The sequence below is a fragment of the Mixophyes fleayi genome, chromosome 1 (genome assembly GCF_038048845.1).
Source record: "Mixophyes fleayi isolate aMixFle1 chromosome 1, aMixFle1.hap1, whole genome shotgun sequence".
Taxonomy (NCBI): domain Eukaryota; kingdom Metazoa; phylum Chordata; class Amphibia; order Anura; family Limnodynastidae; genus Mixophyes; species Mixophyes fleayi.
The window spans coordinates 248283047-248307504 of record NC_134402.1 but is presented as its reverse complement, the minus strand read 5'-3'; the positions used below and the strand labels follow the sequence as shown (position 1 = coordinate 248307504).

The following is a 24458-nucleotide window of genomic DNA, read 5'->3' as shown; positions in this document are numbered from 1 at the left end:
TTCTGGTACCTCAAATTGGGTGGTAAAACAATATATGGTTATAGAAAGAAGGTCAGAAATTGATAACTCAACCCACCTACAGAAAAGCAAATAGGTAACCAAAATGATAGGGAGATATATCTGAGCCGAGGTTCTGAGATTTATTTTTAACTAAGTTTGAGCACTTTAGATTGAAAAAGTAACTTTATTTGTACAGAATGTACAAAAAACCCCACAATACATTGCATTTAAGTGTACGAAGTACTAAATGTATGAATGATTGTTTCACAAAGTACAATACAAGGCATAAAGTACAAGATATAACATCCTACACTATACATTGAGTACTGCACTAACCATGCAAACTTAAACAATATAACATTTCAAAAAAACAATGGATGTGAGGGGACGGTAGGTGAGAGGGTAAGGTGGGGAAGTCACAAGCCCGAAGCTTTGAGGACAGACCAATATGGGGAGGGTGCATAAATAAGGCATGACATTCAATAACACTTCAAACAGTGATAGGGGAATGGGTTGGAGGGGGGGGGGAATGAAGGGGAAGCACAAGCCAAAGGTTTTAATGATAAAACACACACACATAGAGGGGAGAAGAAGAGGGGGACAAAAAGTTAATCTTCCTTAGGACTGTCCATGGTGTTAGTCTCTTAGCAGGCTGTGGATCAGCCTGCGGCAGTCCTGGATGGTCATCTCCCGCTTCAAAATGAGGCGACTACTGGTATACCACATAGCGTCCTTTAAAACTGTTCATAAAGCGCCAGGCCTCCTGGATTGCCCCAATAGTATGGGTACCAGGAAATCTATAAAATACGAATGGCATGAAAGACAAGTCCTAGGCACACTGTCCTTATATGTTCATATTTCAAGGCATCCAACAGTGCAAAAAATATGCTGTGCTGTTTCCCTTCTAGTGATACAAAAGGGGCAGTGAACATATCTGCCTCTAAGGACATTCATGCACTCCTGGAACCTGTGCAGAACCCCCACTGGAAAGCCATCCATGCAATGTCTTTATGCCTATTAGTCAGCCTCTCAGAGGCCACATTCTCCTACCCTTGTTTAGCTGTAGGGAGCCCTGGAACAAACTCCATAATGTCTTTTGCTCTGATGAGCTTGTGGACAGTTTTTGACTTCCACAAGTCTGGTTTAAGTCCCTCCAGGTGGTGCTCCCTCACAAATTGTCCAACATACAGGTAAAACCAAGGTGTAGTCCAGTTGTAAGGGAAGGAGCTGTCCCAACCAAGGGTCCTCCAAAGAGGCAGGAGGAAAAAGCGAGACATGGACTTCCCAGCAGAGCAAATGTTGTTCTCATCAAGAGTTCTGCGGATGCAGTTGCATAGAAAGCTTGCATCATGGTGGGGATATCCGGGATCCCTTTCCCACCTTTCAGGGGCTCCTTGTTCATAACCGACCGCTTCACTCTGTCCATTTTGGAGCCCCAGATTAAGTGGAAGACCGTCCTCGTGACGGTCTTGCAGACGGCAGCGAGAGGTGGCCAAGCTTGGGCTGTGTACTGCAGAATGGGAATGATCTCTGAGGCTCCACAGGCCAATATTTTGTCTGACTGTCGACATTCTCTCTTCCCAACACTTCAGGGCTTCCTCCTCTCCTCCAAACTCCCAAGAATTTTGATGAAGTCCGATTTGACTGTGAAGGGAAATGTAGGGGGGGATGACAGGTGCCACTGCCCGAAGAGCATCGCTACTGACTTCCTGCAGTTGACCCTTGACCATAAAGCTCGGACGAAGTTCTCGCAGGTCTGGACGAGTCCTGTCGCCGAGCACAGAAGACAATGACGTCATCCCTGTAGAGCGAACACATGGCCTCTAGTCAGTCTGGACCCGGTGCCTCTTATCTCTGGATTCCGCCTGATGCACAGCACGCAGAGCTCTATACAACAAACAAAAAGAAATGAAAGAGGGCAGCCTTGTCTGACCCCAGACATGACGGAAAAGGGTTCAGTCTTCCAGCCGTTCACCAACACCGAGCTGTAAATGTCAAGGTACATCAGGTTAACATAAGCACAAAACATATCACCCAAGCCAAACCTGCACAAAACACTACGAATAAAATCAGGAGAAACACAATGAAAGGCCTTCTCCTGATCAAGACTAACCAGGGCCACATGTGCATGATTATCTTCGATGTAATGGACTGTGTCCCCAAGGCTGTCTGTTCATCCAGATCAGACTTGTGGCATTCCTGGTCACAGGATTGCAATCTGCCCAATGACGACCTTTAGCCTTTTGGCAAGGATCTTGTAGTCCACGTTCAGGAGAGAGATGGGCCGCCAATTTTTAAGGTCACGTCTCTCCACCTTGCGCTTATACAGGATCATGATCAGTCCCTCTCAGAGAAAGAGGCATTCTGCCCTCCACCATCTCCTCGTACAGCTCTAGCAGGTCCATTCCAATAAGGTCAAACAGCACTACATAGAGCGCCGCTGGGAGACCGTCACTTTCGTCACCCGGCCTAAAGGATATATTTGAACACATAATATACTTAATTTTTTATTCATTATTATCTAGTTACTTTTATGTTGACCAAAGCAATGTCTACTCTAATCGTAGTTCACCAATTTCATTATAGTGATATTTGGAGGAAGATAACTTGTGCTGTGTACTTATTGAGAATACTCTCCCAGGGTGATTGTGTTGTTGGAATCAATCCGTATAGGCAACAAAAAAAGCACCTACTCTTGGGACAAGACCACCCTATAAGAAATATCGATCCTTCCTGTCTACAACTACACTTCTCACTTCCTCAAAAGCTGTGTAATGGCTGTTGCCTGTACTTTATACCCAGGTTCTCCTGATTTCTCAAACTCCCCACCGCTGCATATTATACAGATTGTTGTGACTCTAGCTTGGACTTAAATTTGTTGGATAAAACATTTCAACTTCTTATAAATACATTAGAAATGAACAATTAGGAAAACAAAATAATTGTTTGAATAGCCCTGTGACTAATGAATGCTGAAAAAGTGAAATTTGCATCTGCATTATACCTGCCAGACCCTGGCAATAATGGTCCCTCTTTTCAGCAACTGAACAAACAGACATTTTTTAACCCCCCCACACACACAAATTGGAGGGGCATATTGGGTGGAATGTGTGCATTACAAATGCTTTCTAGTTCTGTTGGATTTAATGCTTTGTTATTAAAGGTATTTTCATTGTTTTAAAGTTGTAATAAGAAAAAAACAATGCACAAGCATACTAAATAAAACTGCAGTGTGATATACTACATATTATGTCTAAAGTAAAATAAAATAACTTTGGTGCCTCAATAAATAGACTGTTGCACTGTGAGGTAATCTTCATCTCTAACAGTCATGTAGGTACTTTAACCCCCTCCCCCTTCTTTAACTACAAACCAATAGACTAAGGCAAATGTAGATAGTGTCTTTGTAAGTGTACCCCCAGTTTTTAGATGTGTTTTGGCAGATGTGTTTCCCCTATAGTGTGAAAAATACTTAAAGGGGAGTTACATTGTGGTAATAATGGGGAATTTCCACAAAATTTATTAAAAATATTATTATTAATTTTTATTTATAAGGCGCCACAAGGCGTCCGCAGTGCCGTAGAGACAAACAAATTACAATACAATGGGAGACAGCACAGTACAGTAAGCACAGCAACTCAGTAAGCTCAATGCATAGCTAGAGAGGGCGGGGAAGGGGGAGGTAGGATCCGCAAATGACAGGGCCCAAGAAGGAGGGCGCGGAAGACAGGGAGACCCCCAGGGGGGAGGAGGGAGCGAGAGTGGACGTGGAGTGGAGCCTCGAGAAGGAGGGCTAAGTAGCTGGAGAGCAGAGTTAGAAGTGGTGGAAACAGGAGGAGAGATGGCCCTGCTCAGAGGAGCGTACAATCTAAGGGAAAAATACAAGTAAAAACAAAAAAAAACCCACTTACCTCCCAGGCAGTGTACGATAAGAAGTTTCTGGACACTAGCTATCCTGAAGGTGCAAGGACATGGTGGATCCCACAGCTGTCAAAGGCTCTCAGAGATATTTAAATGAAATACAGGTAACATTGTTACTGCTTAGAAATTGTTGTCGATGTGTCTGATCTGGATTTCACTTCAAGGACACCCTCATTCCCAGTGAGGTAAGTGGGCAAAGAGTGCTGACTATCTTCGTGTCAGACACCTGGGAGCTCATCATCATCAACTGGGGTTTCCAGCTAAGCTTCTTGTATCCACCAACAGATTTTTCTTTTTATCCCAGGTTTCCAAGCACAAGAAAGTCTGCTAGTCTACCATATAAGAAGTGCTGAACACTGCAAACATGTGTTATACTTTAGGACATCAAAGGGCTCTGATATTTTAAAATTCTGTACCTCCTGGATCCTTTTTAGATAGGACACTATCCTCATGGTTTAGCAACTATTTTCTACACTATGACCGGTGTAAATTCATTGTTGTTATCTTGAGACCCATAGAAGATCTCCAAACATTCTCTATAGACCGTATGTTGTTTTGGTCTACTCCCCCTTGTAAATAGTAAACAAAAAGCAAATTCCTTCCACAGGTGCAAGATTGCATTGTTCCAATCAGTGATACAGATGAGGACAGAGGGCTTTCTGGTATCTCTGAATATCAAGTATTTATAGACACAGCTGGAAGAAACATCAGCTCTTACAGTTTTGCTTTCCATGGGGGGGAATTTCAACTTCCTTCTGGCTTATTGCCATGGTGGTGCTCCTGCTTCAACAGGTGGTCCTGATCTCCTATGGTCATGGAACAGTTTTTTTTTTTTAACCCCACACCTCCATGAAGAGGTGGATAGACTTCGCTCATCCGGCATTCATGTCCCTGGTTGGCAGCTTTCAGGGATGAGGGGCAGTTTACCTTCACCACGGGGGTCACAGATCTTGGACGTCAGTACTACTTATGTGGTTTTAACATTAGTCCTCAAGGGCCCAGCAGCAGCATTTAGAATTCCACTACTATGGTTTACCTTAACCATTGGAGAGCAGCCCATAATGTAAGTATCTTGGCTCCTGCAATAGGCAGGGGATCTCGGTTTCTGACATTTTCGACCTTGAGATGTTAGCACCTAGGTCTAGGTGAGTGGTTCCATCATTTAAAGGTTTTGTTGGAGGGATTTTTTGGACATTTGATAAAGTATTGAACACAGCAGACCTGTCAAACTATTTCTATATGTATTAAGATCCAAGAACTGCATCTCAGACACTAATTGAAACAGTCACAGAATGCTAGTCTTCCCTCCCCCTCATCAACTGACCCCAATTCTTTTGAAGGTCAAATTGAAAAGGGGCTTAGCTCATGGGCCTAATTTGACACTCCCACAGAATATCCAGCCAGACCTTCATTATCAAGCCTCATTTTTCCATCACAACTCTAATTTAGCCACTGCTCTGCACACAGAAACCTCCCCTTTCCCAGGTCTACCACAGGGTTTGTAAGTCTGGTATGATGAACATGGGTTCTTGCTGAAAAGTTGGACTCAGTCTGCTATTGGAGATGTAGATTTCTGTCCAAGATTTGAGCGTGGTAGGGAATTTCATAAGTGGGGGAGAAGTCGTGTACGTGGGAGTGAAAAGTTGTTACCAGAGATGAGAAAAGATGCAGGTCAGAGATAGATCGAAGAGGGCGGAAGAGAGAGTATTTTGATATGAGATTTCAGATGTATGCAAGGGAAGTGTTGTGAGGGCTTTGTAGGTAAGGGTGAGAAATCTGAATTTGATTCTGGAGGACACAGGGAGCCAGTGTAGGGATTTACAAAGTGGTACAGCAGATGTGGAGCAGTGAGGGGAAGATTAGTCTTGCGGAAGCATTTAGGATGGATTGAAGTGTAGATATATGGGTGTCAGAAATGCCAGATAGGCGGTTGCAGTAGTCAAGGAAGGGAGATGATGAGAGAATGGATAAGAGTTTTGGTAGCATGCCGAGTAAGAAAAGAGTGTATTCTGGCAATGTTTTTAAAGTGGAGTCAAAGAGAGTCTGGATGTGAGAAATAAAACAGAGGGCAGAGTCAAGTATGACACCAAGGCAGTGGGCTTTGGAGACTGAGAAAATGCTAGTGTTGACAGCGAGGGAGATGAGGGCAGGTGGTGATTCTGGCAGGAGGGATAAGCAGCTCTAGTTATTGATTTGGGTGTCATCAGCGTGGAAGTGTTATTGGAGGCCCAATGAGAGAATTAGTACCCCAAAAGAAGAGGTGTACAATGAAAAAAGTAAATGGCCAAGAGCAGAGCCTTTTGGGACCCCAACAGATATTTGGAGTGGAGAGGAGAATGCGTCAAAAGTAAAAAAAAAAAAAAAAAAAAAAAAAATAAAGAAATGGTTCGATAGGTAGGAAGTTAACCAGGAAAGAATGATGTCCCGAAGACCAGAGGAATGAAGCGTGTGTAGGAGAAGAGGGTGATTAACAGTGTCAAAAACAGCAGAGAGGTCCAGGAGGAGTATGGAGAAATGACCATTAGATTTTGCAGTAAGTAGATCAATGATCACTTTTGTGAGAGCAGTTTCAGTGGAATGTTGGGGATGGAAGCCTGATTGCAGAGAGTCGAGAATGGAGTAAGAGGAGAGAAAGTGAGATAGGCGTTTGCACACTAGTTGCTCAATTAGTTTTGAGGCAAATGGGAGGAGAGAAATAGGGCGGTAGATGGAGAGAGAGGCTGGATCGAGAGATGGGTTCTTTAGAATTGGTGAGATGAGCACACGCTTAAAGGAGGATGGAAATGTGCTAGTGGAAAGAGACAGGTTGAAGAGGTGACCATGGAGTGGAAGAGAAAGAGCAGAGAAGTTGGGAGGGAATAGGGTCGAGGGGACAGGTTGTTAGGCGAGATGATGTGTAGTAGATGTGATGTAGGGGTATCCTTTACATCACATATTACTCTATATATGTTGTTTACTTTATGGTCCAGAATGGGGCTGGCACTGTGAGCTTAGAGAAACAAGTGTTGCAATGTATAAATCTGCCCTATATGTAGAACACACCTAAAAGAAAAGCGAGAGACTGTATATATACACAAAGTATTGTTTTGGTTGTTTTTTTTATCAGGAAATGTAGTGGAGCCACAAGGCAGTACTTGAGGAACATAAAAAATTAAGAACTGAGCAACACAAAATATATTTTCTTTATCACTTTAACAAGAGCCATATTTCTTAAGTACACAGACTGTAGTGTCAGGGAAACTGGTTTACCTTTTAAATCAAAATCTACCATAAGCAATACATGTTCATTGACTGGTGAATAAAAAAACATAAAAAACATAACATAAAAAAGACCCCAAAACATGTATACAAAAATAACCACGACAAGTCAAATGTATGGAAAGGCAAGTAACCATAGCTTTATTACTTTAATAATTTATTGCACCTGTTCGCATTAGTGTCTAAAAGAATTGTGCATTGACCAATGTAACAAAATCCAGGAGAGAGTTTTGTCCCTAGCAGAGAGAAACCTGTAAAAGATTGCAGAAATGTTTTCTGGTAGAAGAAAACCTAAAATGAAGAGTGTTGGAGGGGACAAAAATCAAACACAGGTTTCTGATCAGTTCTCAGTTTAAAATAAATGTAATTCACTTTTTTTTTTTACTACAATGTCAGTAACAAATTGCTTTATACTATATATAATTTACGGAGTTCAGAGATCACTACTGGACAAGAACTGAAGCCAGCACCCAAAGACAACTATAGGTAATTTGGAAACTTGGTTTTTTTTAAAAATTTTTTAAAAAAAGTATTATTTATTGTTATATAGATTCTCCAAAACAGATCTGAACACCACATCTGCTGCATTATCATGTAATTGGCCTGCTATTGCAGGATATGTAGCCACAAAATCACTGCAATGCCTGATAATCAGATATTTATCAAGCATGTACCGTAATCTGTGTGAGGTCATCTTCCAACTGCACTAATAGGCCCCAGATACTGTATGAGCGGCTTTATCACATCCAATTTGACCAAAATGTGTGTAGCCATGGTGGGCATTAATGTTGATCCTTGGATTTTAGCACAAATGGCAGTTTCAGCCCATGTGGTTGCATTTAATCAAACATCTAAAAAATGTTTCAGTTTAATGAAATTAAGATTTTCATCAGGCCTGAAATTATATTGGTGTTGGACAAGACAAAAATATTTGTGCTTCGGTATATAAGTAACATTCAAAATTTGGTGGCTATGTTCCTAAATATATATTTCATTTGAAAAAATAAGCACTGGTACGTCAGAACTGATATGGTTAATCAGCTTTTAGAACTGTCCCCTGTGCTAATATACTAAGTTTTGCACTGTTAAAAGTAAATATCTCTATTTTCATATCTACTGCTCACCTTACGTTATTTGAATGCATTTTTGTATATAAACATGTTTAAGAAAGAGGCATGTTTTCTACTCATCAGTGTCTGGCCAGGGATTGTTTTGGAGAACAAACAACTATATCTAATTTGAAAAAAAAACCTATTAAATTCATGTTTATTTTGGGTGCGAGTTTCATTGTCCAGAAGACTAGAGACTCCATGGATATTCCTAAAACTGGGTGGCTGGTACCAGAGGGTCTTACCTAAAAGCACAAGATGCACAGATTCCACCATCTGTGTGAAACCTTTGATGTTACAATCACCCTTTATCTAATCTTTCACAACATTCAAACCTGTTGCTAGAAACATTTGGTCCATATAATAATCAAATATATCTATTAGAAAAATAAACATGTATGTATAAAATAATACGTTGGTCCCCCCCTCCCCAATTGCACAGTAAAAACAGCCTGATTTCTATATCTTAATACTGTTATGCAAGGATTTTGGACTTAATTTACATTTCGGTTCTGGGTACATAAAAAAATGAGAAAAACTGATTGGTCACAAAACGTGTCATTTCTTGTTTTGTATCCAGTCATTGTTTATGGAAGTTAAAATGAGGTCATACATATTATAAAATGGTCAAAAATAATTTTGCTTATAGTTGAAATTAAGGCTGAAAATAGCAATATGGAACATGATTACAGCTTTTATTTACAAAAACGAATGTTCAAGTGAATTATTGTACAAAGGTAATAAATAAGAACCTTATTGTACCTTATTTTAAAAGAAAAAAACCCCCCCAAAAACTAGACATGTTCTGGGGGGGTCAGTCACGGTAGTTAAAATGAGAATTCTGTAGAAGCACAGTGTAGTTGATGAACCAATATTAAAAAGTGTCATGTCCACTGCAAAGTGCAAAAAAATGGCTTTCCAGCTAGAGACAGGCTGGCGTTGACGGTCCTGCAATGTTATCTTACAAATCCAAAATAATAGATGACAAACTTTATATTGTTTAGAGAGAAGTATTCACAAAAATACATAATATTTACATCGTAATACCAAATATTTTCAGATGTATGAAAGAAAAATCATAGCATCCAAATTTTCAGCAATTTTGAAGCCAGCTCCTCCAGTTCATCATAGGCCTGTGCTAACGTGAGACTGACAGCACACGCCAAGTTATCTTCCTACAGCTTGAAAATAACACCTCCCTTATCCACAAAGCAGTCGTCATACTGAACTGATGCAGCAGCAAACACAGTCATCGAGGCTTTTTAAATTGTTGGGTTAAGAGAATTTGAAATAAGTGGGTGACTTAAGCTGCAGTTCTTTTGCCACAAGAGTAAAAAAATGCTTCTCTGTAAAAGCTACAACTGTGAAATGTTATTGAGCTAAAAGGTTGACCCACACAATGTGCATGCCCAAAGAAAGGATTATTATGCAAAGTTCACACCAGGCAGCAATTTGTAATCTGTATATTGTAGATCCTTGTTCTCTGTGCTTCACACACACACATATGAAGAAAATTAATCCTCTTGTCATGCAGCTCGGCACAACTTTGTTTTCATGATCTAGGAGCACACTGATATAAGAGCTCTCATTAATAAGAATAAAATTATATTTGAGAAGAAAAAAAAAGTGTAAACAAAAAAACACAAATATAAGGCTTTACATTTCTTTAGTGATGGTTTCTTGGAAACCACGGACAAAAAAATAAAATAAAAAGTCATTTTCATACCCATTAAAACTGGCAGTTGTGTGACCAGCCACTGGTGATTATAATCACTAATACTGCTGTGATTTCAGTCTGAACAGCTTGCTCTGCATTAAGAAATAACGCAATCATAACTTCCATCCTGAAAGGCTTCCTCCTGCTCTTGTCCGGACATATTCTCCTCGTGCCTACTGACATTACAGCTACCTGCGTCACTTTGAGGTATGGAGCTGTGGCTGGTTGAGTTGCGACTCTCCTCTGCCCTTGGGCTGGATTGTTCTGTGACCTTTGAGATGACGGAGGGCTGAAAAGCTTCAGGTTGCACTTGCTCCACTGTCACTTCACTCAGCTTCTGAAGTTGAGGTTTTATGATGTTTAGGAATGGCTTGTATCCAGGGCTGCATGTTAACATATAGAAAATTATTTGCATCTTAATTGCACATGACAAAAGAGCAATAAGGTACAATGAAAATGTACTTAACAATGATGCATCTGTTATGTTTTGTAAATACATTATATGTCAGGTATTAATTGTTGTAAAAGAATAAATGACCCCTAACAAGTATAATTTTCACATATGAAGCCCTATTCTGCCTTAAATAGAAAATAAAAAATGGAAGCGCCACACGGTGTATTACAACTTAACACCAATAGTGATACATAAAATGTTATAGGTAACTGAGTACCAAACAGATTCTTAGTGCCTTATCTGATGCATGAACAAGGAGTAAAGATTCTTCCTCTTCAATTTTGCATGATATGAGGATGGATTAAAATTGGGAAAGAACCATAAGCAATATGAGCATACCTTGGGCTAACCCTTTCTGCGTCCCATGGTTATGTGTTTTGGATAGGTGATCCAGATAACAAAGCAACACAGAAAGTGTTAGTCCAAGGTATGCTCATATTACTTATGAGGATGGACCAAAGTCGGGAAAAAACCATTACATGGAAAACTGAAGAGGAAGTAAGTTTATGCATCATATAAGCCACTAAGAATTCGTTTTTTTGGTACGCAGTTACCAATCACATTTTATGTGTCACTATTGGTATTAAGTTGAAATACACTATGTGTGGGGCTTACGTTTTTTGTTTTATATTTTAGGTATTGCCCTTGCAAACAGGTGCTTAAGGATAAGAAGCAGCCTACTGTGTTATATTATAATGGTTTCTGCTGTGTTATTGCACTAATCATTTGGTATTGCTCACCTAGTGCCGTTATTGCTTTTTTGTTTTTTATATTTACTATTCTACCTTATTTAAACTTTCAAAACATATAGCAAATATGCGTTCTGATGAATTAAGGCCCAACTCTAGACAGAGCTTGACACTTAAAATAAAATACAAGTATTATCTACTAAATCTAATGTGTTCAAAGTAAAATGCATTTTTATAGAGCAATGTTATATGTCTGTTACATAAAATGGTGTCTAGACTACATGCTTATACATATTGTAACTAAGAATTCACATTTACATGAAGCCCCCATTGAAATTTACCTATACATGTCATGCTGTCAAGCATATGACAATGAATTGAGGCTATTGCAATGTCTTTTTTTCCTTTGCTGGAGCAACGTGTAGGTGTCCCCAGATCCCCTCCCCCACCCAAAAAAAAAAAAAAATCAAGAACAAAACTTGTCTCCTACTATTTTGTCTTGCATGTGATTGTTTGTAGGTCCAAGTGTAGTTTAGCCCTACATCTACATACTTACCAGTCACTCGTGGCCCAGGCATCCACAGCCTGCAGCCCACTCTGTATACCCTGTAACATCTCATCTGCGACCTCAGGACATTGCATGAAGTTTAACACTTGATTAATAACTGAAGATTCTCGCAGTATAATACCAATGATCACACACCACTCCAGGCAGCCAGCTTCCATGAAAACATGCAGCAAGTATCTGTGTGAGAGAATACAACCAGCTGTTTACATTGCCAACAACAAATTCCACCTCAATACTCATTCAAAAGCATAAAAATAACTAAACTATTCACCATGCTATCAAGCAATGCCTAACTATCTTTGTCCCTGGTGCTTATGAACAGAGAACTATCAGCAATGAGGAAAGCCAGTGAAAGCACAAATGTCATGTGCAAACAAAATTTGTGTGTTTCAGTTGTGCTTTTAACTCAACTTAACAGGGATTTTAAATGGACAGTACCGATACATTATTTAATCTGTACTGTTTTTTTTTTTTTTTTTTTTTTAAACCTGTCCTTTTATGCATACAGTTTTGTAGCCCAATATCACATAACCTTTGCATACCGTAACTGGACTTGAGATACGTGAGGTCCTTTGTTAGCCAGCTCCATAGAAATGTGTTCTAGTTCTGACTGTGTCAGACTAAGGGTGGAGAAGTTCTCATCAACCATTGTCCAATCCCCATCCACCATGGAACTTGTTTCAGTGAGGTCAGTTGCTGAGCCAATGCTACATTCATCTCCTGCAAACAAGATATATGAAGAATTATTTGATTGTAGTAAAATTAGATAGTGAAAGAGGCTGAACCTCTTAGTGAAAATTTAATACTGAAACTGCACACATCACACACAGGGTGAACGTGCCAGGAGTTTATCACATGTGAATTGCTAGCTATAGCACACTAGCTGGTGTTTCCCCTTTTCAAAATACTTCTGGGAACTTGACATCACTCTGTTGGTTATTATAGATGGATAAACATTTGTCACTCTGTATGTCAGCGATAGGCACTGATACACTTCACATTACCCATATTTCCAGTAGTAAGTTTTCACAATACATTTACAAGAAGAAGCCAGTGCCGCAGGTAAAGGCTAGAAGGGCCACCAGTTGCCAGTCAATGCTGTAGGCAGACTGATGTCACGTGACAGCTATGTCATCTGTTAGTAACCAAACCTATTGATTTAACTTGCTACTTTAATAATCAATCTCTTAGCAATATGCTCACTCCCAGTCACTTCCTTCTCTATACTATAGCCATTCGTACGCTTACCTTTATTTAATAAAGGAGAAAGGAATGCATCCTGGGTGTGAGGGCTGTGAGATGAGGCAGTGTCCATCTCTCTGTGAGAAGTACCAATGCTTCCCATCCATGAGTGACTTCGAGGAGCGCTAGGAAGACCACTGTCCATGTCCATGTTTAGGAAGTTATTGGCAGACTGGGACTTAAGGTACTGCTCTCCAGTTACTGCACATAAAAGCAATAGAGCAATCATTTTAGTACAGCATGTAAAAATACAACTAAATAAAATGGCTTTGTTAAATCTAAATAAAATACAAAATAAAACTTTATAAATAAACATGCAGCTATGTGGGTTAGTACCAACCTAAATATACTATACCAATTGTAAAACAAATCCTTTTAAAAAAGTTTTGTCTTATGTAGTGATGATTTCAGATAATTCTAAAACAAAACGTTAGAACAATTTTAAGAAGCACATCTCCCACTGAGCTGTAAGCCTAGATCATTTTATGTCTGGTGTTTTCTTTCTTTTAAACAGTGATCATTCATCATGTTATTTAAAACACACTGGTCTAGAGAACACCCCTCCTATCTTGATCCATGATAACCAGAGGACAAACACTGCCAACGCACCTGCCCGGAACTTGCCATTCTTAAAAGGAGAACCGATGGAAGAGGCTGGTATAACGGGAAAAGGCCAAAGGAAATCCTTGTGAAGCTTCTTCAAGGCAGTGACAAAATCATCCAACCGTGCGGCCCGTGTGCGTTCTTTGCATAGCCAGCCTATCAGCTCAAAGCCCAGCTGTGCAGAGAAGCAGCCAAGGTCTTTTAGTCTGATTTCTTCCAGCAGCCTCCGAGCGTGCCTCCACAGCATCATGTCTATGTACATGTTCTCTGCACAATCACTGTCTTTACTCCACCTAAACACACAACATAATAGTAGCCGTGTTATGCACAATATTAAAAAAAAACAACAATATTTGGTGTGACCACTCTTTTCCTTCAAAACAGCAACTGTTCTTTTAGGTACACTTGCACAAAGTCAAGGATTTTGTAGGATTATAGTCAGGTGTATGATTAGCCAATTATACCAAACAGGTGATAATGATCATCATTTTCATATGCAAGATGACACACAATCATTAACTGAAACAAAAACAGTTGTGTATGAGGCTTAAACTGGTGAGGAACAGCCAAACGCTGCAAAGGTACGGTTGTGAAAGACAGTTTCATGTCACAGGTCATACACTATGGCAAGACTGAGCACAGCAACAAGACACAAGGTAGTTATACTGCATCAGTAAGGTCTCTCCCAGGCAAAGGTTTCAAAGCAGCCTGGGGTTTCTTGATGTGCTGTTCAAGCTTTTTTGAAGAAGCACAAAGAAACACAACGTTGAGGACCATAGATGCAGTGGTCAGCCAAGGAAACTTATTGCATCAGATGAAAGACACATCTTACTTACTTCCCTTTGAATTTGGAATATGTCCAGCAGTGCCATCAGCTCAAAACTGGGAACTTCTGACCCACAGCAGGCATCCCCCTATCCCTGCGGTCACAGAGATGGGAAGGGTCCATCAGCCTGCCGGCTTGTCCGGGAGCCTGGGGTCTAGATTTTTGTAGAGAATAGGGCTCTACCTCTCTGGAAATTACCTCTGGCCACAGAGGACCTGCCCTTAATGGTCTGGCCTCTCATCAAGGATATTGCTGCTAGTAAGATTGCACCTAAATCAACCATTTATCGGATCATCAAGAATTTCAAGGAGAGATGTTCAATAATTGTGAACAAGGCTTCAGGGCACCCAAGAACGTCCAGCAAGCGCCAGGAAAATCTCTTAAAGTTGATTCAGCTGCGGGATCGGGCACCACCAGTGCAGAGCTTGCTCAGGAATGGCAGCAGACAGGTGTGAGTATCTGCACGCACAGTGATGCGAAGGCTTTTGGAGGATGGCCTGGTGTCAAGAAGGCCAGAAAAGAAGCCACTTCTCTCCAGGAAAATCATCAGGGACAGACTCGTATCCTGCAAAAGGTATAGGGATTGGACAGCTGAGGACTGGGGTTAAGTCATTTTTTCTGATGAATCCCCTTTCAGATTGTTTGGGGCATCTGGAAAAAAGTTTGTCTGGAGAAGGAAAGATTAGCGCTACCATCAATCCTGTGTCATACCAACAGTAAAGTATCCTGAGGCCATTAATCTGTGTGGTTGATTCTCAGTCAAGAGAGTGGGCTCACTCACAATTTTGCCTAAGAACACAGCCATGAATAAGGAATGGTATCAAAACATCCTCCAAGAGCAACTTCTTCCAACCATCCAAGAAAAGTTTGGTGAAGAACAATGCCTTTTCCAGCATGATAGAGCAACTTGCCATAAGGCAAAAGTGATAACCAAGTGGCTCAGGGATCAAAACATCGAAATTTTGGGTCCATGGCCAGGAAACTCCCCAGAGCTTAATCCCACTGAGAACTTGTGGTCAATCCTCAAGAGACTGGTAGACAAACAAAAACCCACAAATTCTGACAAACTCCAAGCATTGATTAGGCAAGAATGGGCAGTCAGTATGTGGCCCAGAATTTGATTGACAGCATATCCGGGCGAATTGCAGATGTTGTTCAAAAAGAAGGGTCAGCACTACAAATATTGACTCTTTGCATAAACATAATGTAATTGTCAATAAAAGCCTTTAACATCTGACAAAAAAGGTCTAAAAACACTGAAGCAGCAAACTTTGTAAAAACAAATACTTGTGTCATTCTGAAAACCTCAGGCCATGACTACATGTCTGCTTGCAGTGTGGTTGGGTACTCACAAATATTAGGTACCTCTCAATCAGATAATCTATAAATATGTTGCCAGCCAAAAAGAAATACAGAGATTTGGGAAAAATCCCCACAAAAAATAAATAGGTAGATAATAGAACAACCATGATTATTTTACACAGGTATCGCCACTGCAGCAGTTTATTCTCTGTACTCATAAAGGATTATTTTTAAACGACTGGTGGTTGTGAATAGTCATGGTGCATACTAGATTTTGGTAACTAGGTATATTGGGTTCTATGGGTATGAAAAACTAATGAAATTCAAAAAAACAGTGGTCAGATCTAATAACAATTCTACAAATGAATGACAGCTCACCGTTTGCCGACAGGGCCAGAAGGCATACTCAGAGTTTTCTGGAGGTTAGACTTTCCCACGGGAAGATTCTCAGCACACTGTGACAAACTTCGGTTCCTAAAGAATTCAAAACCACCAGCAGAACTGGGCTCCTGTACAAAGAGCAGAAATAAAACATCTTCACACAAAACAGACATTGAGAAGCCAGATGCATTCTAGAAATGTATACTGTTATGCATTTAGATAGGCCATTTAGTAATATGGTAGTTTAAACAGTTACATTTACGAAATGTGGAACATTTCAGAAACTGCATGGAGCTTAAAGCTAGGTGCAAACTACAGAAAATTTCTCTCAATACAATATTCTTAACGATTTTACCAACAACTGAAAGCCCCGATCAGCATGCTGATTCACGCGTATACGCTTAAACTATTTGCCTTCAGATCTGTGCTCGTTATCTGCTGAAAAGATTGTGACTCTAAACTCTATAGAGATTTGTCTACACTGCAGCATACACACTGCAAAATTTGCTAAACATAGTTCCATATAGTTTATAGAAAATTTTAGTCCGTTTGTAAAATCCAAACTATAAAATGTGCTCTGGAACAATAAAACATGATCATGGGAGCATACACACTTAAGCGATATCGGACCTAACCAGTCGTTTATCATGTGATTGCCTAGATAATCAGGTGAAAAACCTGTAGTGTGCCTAAAAGCATAATTTTTCTCCTTTATGCCTATCGGTACAGAGATGTGCATGTCTCATGGCAGTAATATAGCTTAAATTATAGTGTGTTATTCCACATTAGGATAGGCAAACAATGGTAGATAGGGGCATTACATACTAAATGTCAAATAATATGCCCGATTTTACAGACACACAGGCAAGCTTTCAGAGATAGTCTAACCAACTGGAAAGAAACTGCAAAAAAAGGCTCTGTGGACGACTAAAATGTTAATGCCTCAAAATAAGCACAGATTTTATCTACTTCTACTTTCAAAGGATCATCTTTTGTTCCATCTAGATGCATTGCTCTTCGAAAACAATGGAATAAAGTTATATGGCCGTACTCTAAGGAGACAGCTGTACTTTTGCAGACATGCGTGTATTAATTACAAACCAGAAATCAGTGTAGTGTCACGGACAATAAAATGTAGGATGCTCTGTGCAGCAAAATTAGTGCAGATACGCTGCACTACAAGGTTTTTCTGTAGCTTTGAGTCAGTGTCTCCTTGGGAACAAGTTTTGCCAAATTCACCAGCTAAAAGAGGGTTAATTTATGTCTTTGTCATGGTAGTAATTAAATCGACATTATGTGCATCTATCAAGCACAAAAACAGACCTGACACAATTAACACTAGGAAAGTTTGATTTTGGGGAAATAAATCACTTGCATGTGATCACAAATATTGCGGTTGGTGATTCTATTTCTGTCTACGGAGAAGCATACAGTAACCTGGATAGCAGCACTGACATCTGCATGGTGTAGAAAGGCTTTTGTGCAAGTATTGTGGATATAACATTTTTATTACATAAAATAATTTTGATAATCACTATTTGGACATTTAGTAAAACAAGAAAATATAACTGGAACACACATGTCAAGAACAAAAGATTTTTTTACAAAGATTCCATATGGAATGACCTGAATAAATTTCCTAAAGTTACAAGTCAGGTCAAAACATAGGAGGAAGTACTTTTGCAAGAAAAAAAAAAATGACTTGTGCAAAACTATTTAGAGGTCTCCCTAAGAAAAGTAGTGTAGGTCTATTTTTCTTACACTAATATACACTCCTGCATTGCATACCATATCACCTTAACATCATGACCCACTCTGCATCTCTGGCCGCAGAAACAGGGCCACCTTAACAACATTATGGGCCCCCGGGCAAAGCAGTGTAGCGGGGCCCCTACTTCTGTATATGTGTATCATATATATATATATATATATATATAGATAGATAGATAGATATTTGCAGGATTATTTATTTTACTTAAGAGCCCTGTCTGTGGGGCCCCCGGGCACCTGCCCATCGTGCCCAATGGAAAAGATGGCCCTGCGCAGAAACAGCGATGCATTCTAGTACAATGTGCTGGGAGGCCAAGACACATACACTGGAGAGGGGATGAGGATTGAAAGCCTGGCTCCTATTATGGAGCGTTCCAGAATAGCAATGGCAATAATTTACAAAGTCCTACATTTTGTAATAAAAAAAAATTACTGAGACACAAAGTTTAGAGGAGGGGGGAAGGTGACTTCTGCACATCTGCAGGCATTATAATTATGTCATACATGACGCAGCAAACATATAGCACAAATAAACAGCTCATCATACACAGACTATGTAAACATTACACAGCACATTGGTAATCACAGTAATTATTACCTGTGTGGTGGGAGTGGGAGGAGGGGTGTCACATTCCCCAGAGCCAATAGCTTTTAGAAATCGTATCATGTGCCTGCAGAGATCCCATTTCCCCTGCTCCAACGCAGTGTTAAAGAGGAGGGTTGCGTGCTGCCTACTCACTGCTGCTGCCTCCATGTTCTACAACAAAGACAGACACTTAGGTTTGCAATGGTAATTACAAAATGACTTTCTGGTGTATTTTTACATACATGATATAGCCAGTAAATGAAGCTAGAAGCAACATTGCCAGATAGAAATTTAACGGTATGTCCCAGGATACAGTCTTTAAATTTCTTTGTTTTTCTAAGCTTTGGTATTAGTAAAGACAAACAATTAGAACAAGTACAAAACAGCAGGCAATCAGGCCAGTTAAAACCCAGCAGACATCTTGGTTTGGTTTAAGTGCGGATCACTGGGAATATACCATAATAATTCCATAAGACATCCAATGCCTGTGGTACCCACTGTTTCCATGGTTTCCTCAGAGATTAAATTTATGTTACAGGGGAAAAAGTAACAGATTCTACTTGTCCATCAACATACACATTACTGTTTTTTTTCTATAAAATGTCATACAAAACATGAGAAACATTCAGTGCAAAGTAGCTATGTGAAAAATAATTGGCACTTTCCAAAATATTAAGATGGCCAAGTTAAATGGGCTATAGCGAAAAACATTGACCCAATATGAAATAGTCACAAATTTAGCCCCATTTCCAGAGTCATATGTTTATAAACATCGTCTCAAATTCGATTAAAATGCTGCATAAAGTTAGCAAATGTTACGTGAGAGATAAAGTGGATTGTAACCCCCACTTGGAGGTTGCATGTAACACCTTACGGAATAATGTAGGGTTATTAAATTGTTAGCGAGTTGGTTTTTTTTGACTGTGTTGTCATTTTAACGCGTTTGTTTTTTTTTATAATTTTCAAGCGTGTTAACTTCACCCGCAATTCAATTCCATTTTTAACGCTACTTTTTTTTTCATGAAACAGTCCTCTCGCGCTCCAGTAGAAGGTCTATTGAAAGTATAGGGTGTGCGAGAGGGTGTGCGAGAGGCAGCCGCGTCAATTGCCGTTTTATCTCGCACCTCCTTGGGGTGTGTTAAAAATAAAAAACCTCTGAAAAGTATTTGAAATCATGTAGTAATGTGGAAAAAGAGTTAAACTTATGTTTATCACTAATGCCTAACTTGTGTAAGTTGATTTTCTTGTGAAGAAATAATAATAAAAAAAAAAAATTAAAATCGCTTATTATATTTATGTATGTTTTTGGTACAAATATGAATGTAGTAATGTGTTCTAACATGGTATAGATGATTGTATGGTAAAAAAATAGTTCAATTAAAAAATATGCTAAAGAAAGTACTGTAATGTAGATATTATCATTGTGTAATGCAATGTAATGTATGGAAATGTATGCAAAACCCTTTTTTGTTATACATGACCGTGTTAAAACTCCCCTTCACTCCCCTAAAATCTCGCGAACACAATTTTTAACGCGCAGGGGCAGCGTTCCCTGTTTTTCAATTGCATTGCAAGAGCTTTCCCGCTGCGCTAACTCAAAACAGTCGTTATTGCCAGCAAAAATCCGCAGGGTTTACGCGGTGGGGAAAGAAAAACAAACAAACAAAAAAAAAACAACAACAACTCACTAACAATTGAATACCCCCCATGGTAACATGTATTAATGGTATCATCTAAATTACTATTAGAATCAGTTTGCACTGAAGCAACTATGAATAAAGATAAAATTACTGATGACTTTTCAAGGGCTCCCAAAAGAACAACTATACCTTTGTTTCCATATAACTTGCTCACATGTTTAGTAAACACATCTGCTATCCTTATGCTTTCTAGAATAATATGTTACCAAAACATAGATCTATATGCCTTGATAAAAAAGATAAAATGTATTATACAGAAACTTGTATAGTTTAAATGAATGTTACATGCAGCTCTTCCACATATCTTGAAAACACAATGATATAGTTAAGTATTTGCACGTGCATTTGGCCTGAACAAGATAACTTCCTGTTTTCTCACAGATGTTTAAAAAAAAACAACAAAAAAACGCAGCTAACATGCATTTGTTGAGACATACATAAACTGAATACGGTTCTATTTCTTCTCCACTCAGGGAGATTCTGGAGGGAAGTGGAAGTGCAAGTACGAAGCCACCAGAGACACATATCCCTTTATTAATCTAAAGGGGGGATATAGTCGCTACAGCATATGAATAAAAAAAAAAAAAAGAAAAAAAAAAAAAAAAGAATATTTACTTGCCAGTTATGTTCAAATAAATTTAGAGAGACGTTAACAGTCACTCTTTCCTAGTAGAGTCTTGAATATTGACATGCACACAGACATTTACCTGTACACAATTAAACAAATGTCTATAGAGCATAATTAGCAGAGACTACCATATACAGTAAGGGAGAAGGCGGCGTTACTCTAATCCCTTCTTATAAATCTGGAGCACCACAATAATACAAGACATTAATGACTACAGATTTACGCATACATCATTTTTCTTCATGCTAGTATCATAAGTGAAAATGTATGCCTTTGACATATGTTTATGAACAGCATTTTTACTAGTGTTTGGAGCTAAGCTATGGATGGGCTAAGTGCCATGTCACCTCTTGGTGAGCTTAACTCCACAGTAATGTCTGTGTCTTGCTGTAACATTTGATTTAAACCGTTAACAGTACATGCTGAGAGATAGGGTAAGAGAGAACATTTGATATATTCTCACTATTGGTATGCCAGTTCCCAATGGTTTAATTAACACAACTAAAAAACTATAATTTAAGTCTACCTGAAGAATAATGAGATAAGAGGCAGCCGTGTCAAGGTCCTGAGCCATTAGGCACTCCTCAAACAAGTCCTTAGGGTTGCCAACAGCAGCAAAAAGATAATTCCAAAGGGCATACTCAGTCTTCCGAGCACAGTGCACCACAGTCTGCAGGAAAAGGGGAAACTCTGCGATGAACTTGGCCACGGTGGGAAGCAATGGGTCGGGAATAGGTTCCCTTGAGGTAGCTTCTTCTTCCAAAACTTCATGGAGCATCAGTTCTAGCACATGTGGGAAGTAAGGTAAAGAGGCACACGAGTGGGCTAAGAGCAAGGCCTGCTCGCCTAAGTTCCTGACTAAAAGCTGTCGGAGGATGTGGTGGAGGTAGATCTGTGAGGTCCTCTCTACAATACAGTAAGGAAACTGAACTCCCAAATGTTCAGCAGGAGAGCCAAGTTGGTTCAAACAGTCATAAGCAACACTCTCATTGATGGCCCCGAGAACCAGAGCATCTTCAAACAGAACTGCAAGCGGGTAGATGTTGATGTGAAAAGGTAGCATTATTCGCCTGGACAGGAAGGAATGTGGTTTACGATGATCTCTGGGAAATAATGGAAGCCAAACTTTCATGCCTGCTCCTCCACAACTGAGCCAGAGGGCCTCAAGAAGATGACGTTTCTGCTTGTTGGCCCGACAGGTGCTCCATACATTCTCCACGGACTGTGCTAGGACCACCGGAGCACAAAAAGGCAGCTTAAATAAAGCACAAAGACCATCAAAGTAAGATCACACAACTTTACTCATATTTATGCTACCCAAGACCTGGTGGTTGCTATATTAATAGAATTCTCCTTAATACCCAGAAGATGACAAATCCATCATAATTAATATTCCAGCCTCCTTTTCTCTCTTTCATACAGGGCATGTTTCTACGCTACAGCACTCTGAAGATATAGCCTGGTTTTCATTATAGCAAGCTTGAGGTTCTACACGACATTACAACAATGTTTTATTTTATTTTTTGTAACAAAAACGAAATTAAAATGATCAAAAATATTCTACTCATTGGAAGCACCAACTATTCATACACTTTTTGATGCCCAGAACGTTCACTAATATTTTGCAGCAGTTAAAAATGCAATATATTAAGTCACTGATTTGCCTTCCCTGTAGATAACTAGAATGCAAGGCAGAACCCCTTTAAAACAGAAAAAAACCCTTAAAAGAAATAATCAGCTGGCAAGATCCATAACCCAGCGCCATATGGCATCAGTTGAACACTTGTGAATTACTAAATCTGTGTAATGACATTCTTGTTGTTACACATTTCAATATCCCTGTTTATCATTTCAATTTATCTGATGTAGTTTCCTGCAGCACAAAGCACCCACAAAAAGAGGTAACAACATAATAGGGGGGAAATAAAACACATGCTGGAAAATTTATAATCATAGCACTAAAAATACATTTATACAAAAAAACAAAAACATTTGTTTCTTGACGAGTGTTGCTTATGTGCACAAAATCTCTTTAGCTTCCTTACAAAAAAACAAAAACATGCTGAGCAGACTGTCTACAATCTAACGTCAATGGCTAAAAAAACAAATATACAGCAGAGGGCGCTATGCACCTGCTCCTTTCCCTCTTCTTCTTTACTTACAAGCTTGCGCTGCTGGGAGCCGGTATCTTTTTCTCGAATTTGAGGACCTGAACGATCTCTTTGCAGCATTATTAGTTGTCCTGCTAAATTCAACATAATACTTTCTGCATCACATGCCTGAAAGAGGTAATACAAGTGTAAACTAAAGTGATGATTAATGACTTTGTGTAACACAATTTGACAGAGTTAGCAGTTCTCATTATTAATCTTCAACAGGACAAATGTTATTAAAAAACAAAACATAAAAAAACAACAACACTATCTATGCAAATATGCAAAAGTAATTATCTGCCATCATTAAAATTGGTTCTTTTACCAACTATACAGTATGCATAAGACGGGCTGACGGAGGTACACAGACACACAGATATTAGCAGCACATTCCGGGATCACCGGGTAGCTGAGGCACCATACCTGTTGGGGCATTTTTAGAGAAATGCCAGTCTCTGTCCTGACCGATGTTAGAGTAACGGACACTACAAGTGATGGGTGGGGAATATAACGAGACATAGACACCTCCTGAAGGACTTGTAAACACACCAAAGGATGAGGGCTGCAGAAATAAAAGAGAACAAACAAATATGAGAATACTACAAACTTTACATATAGTCTAAAAGGTGTTACACACAGGCAGATCCTCCCACTCGTCCTGAAAGTCAGAAACGGGATTATTATGCAATTTGGCCAAGTCTAATTATACCTAGTCTTACGGGTCTTACGCTGAGCGGCAGCATCCTTCCAAGTTGACTGTGGCTGGAAGATGACTTCTCACATGGGCCAACAGTGATCACCGTCCAACCGAACTTTCCATCATGCACAATTATGATCTTATCAATATTGATGGGATATTTATGTTGTGTGTCATTTTACAACACATGCTGCAATATTGCAGTGTGAGAGAAGCTTAAGCTATACAAATAAAGATAAAATCGAAACTTGTCTGAAAATTTTAGATGCCTAGTGGTTATTTGTTTGCTTTGAAGTCAATCTAATTACAGCCATTAAATAGCTTGCATTTTCATAGTCACAAACGTAGCACCTTTACACATTTTTTGCTTAATTCCCTATTGGAAAAAAAAAATATATATATAAAAAGTCATAGATGCCATTTGACACATTTTTTGTAATTGAAGTAGGCCTTTCCCCTAGAGGGGGGGACCTGTGCTGAATGTACATATTTACATATAATGTACCATGCCTAGTTCACTAATCATTAAATATAAATAGGTCACATTGGAGGGAAGCCAACGAAGTTAAGCCATTTACATTCTGTGCACGCTATATCACAGGTGCTCACACAATTGAATGGAAAGGGTGGAGGAACATATGTACAGTATATTTATTTATTGGTTTCCTTAAAGTTTAATGCACTAAATAAAACATGATCACAGAGACTCCATGAATAGCTCCTCTTCTGCAAACTACAAAACGTGCACAAAAGTCTAGATGGCTCCTGGGTAGACATTGGGGGGTTATCTATAAATGTGCTGCAAAATGTGCAATAGCAACAAATAAGACATATGCCTTAGTCTAATTTGTACT

At 39.4% G+C, this 24458-nt stretch overlaps 1 protein-coding gene across 4 annotated transcripts in view; it reads right to left on the bottom strand.

Moving 5' to 3' along the window:
* Positions 1-7293: 7293 nt before the first annotated feature.
* RIC1 (RIC1 partner of RAB6A GEF complex) overlaps positions 7294-24458 on the bottom strand; it is a 78278-nt gene continuing 61113 nt past the window's right edge. For 3 of the 4 annotated variants that reach the window (XM_075209250.1, XM_075209274.1, XM_075209264.1), the window contains exons 17-26: positions 23331-23469; positions 22917-23033; positions 21281-22009; positions 18439-18597; positions 16068-16198; positions 13568-13854; positions 12965-13159; positions 12259-12436; positions 11705-11893; positions 7294-10388 (exon numbers count right to left, since the gene is read on the bottom strand). In XM_075209250.1, the coding sequence (XP_075065351.1) occupies positions 10103-10388; positions 11705-11893; positions 12259-12436; positions 12965-13159; positions 13568-13854; positions 16068-16198; positions 18439-18597; positions 21281-22009; positions 22917-23033; positions 23331-23469 (2410 nt within the window). In that variant the 3' untranslated portion in view covers positions 7294-10102. The remainder of the gene's footprint in view (positions 10389-11704; positions 11894-12258; positions 12437-12964; positions 13160-13567; positions 13855-16067; positions 16199-18438; positions 18598-21280; positions 22010-22916; positions 23034-23330; positions 23470-24458) is intronic. The other variant, XR_012691351.1, reaches the window with a different exon arrangement.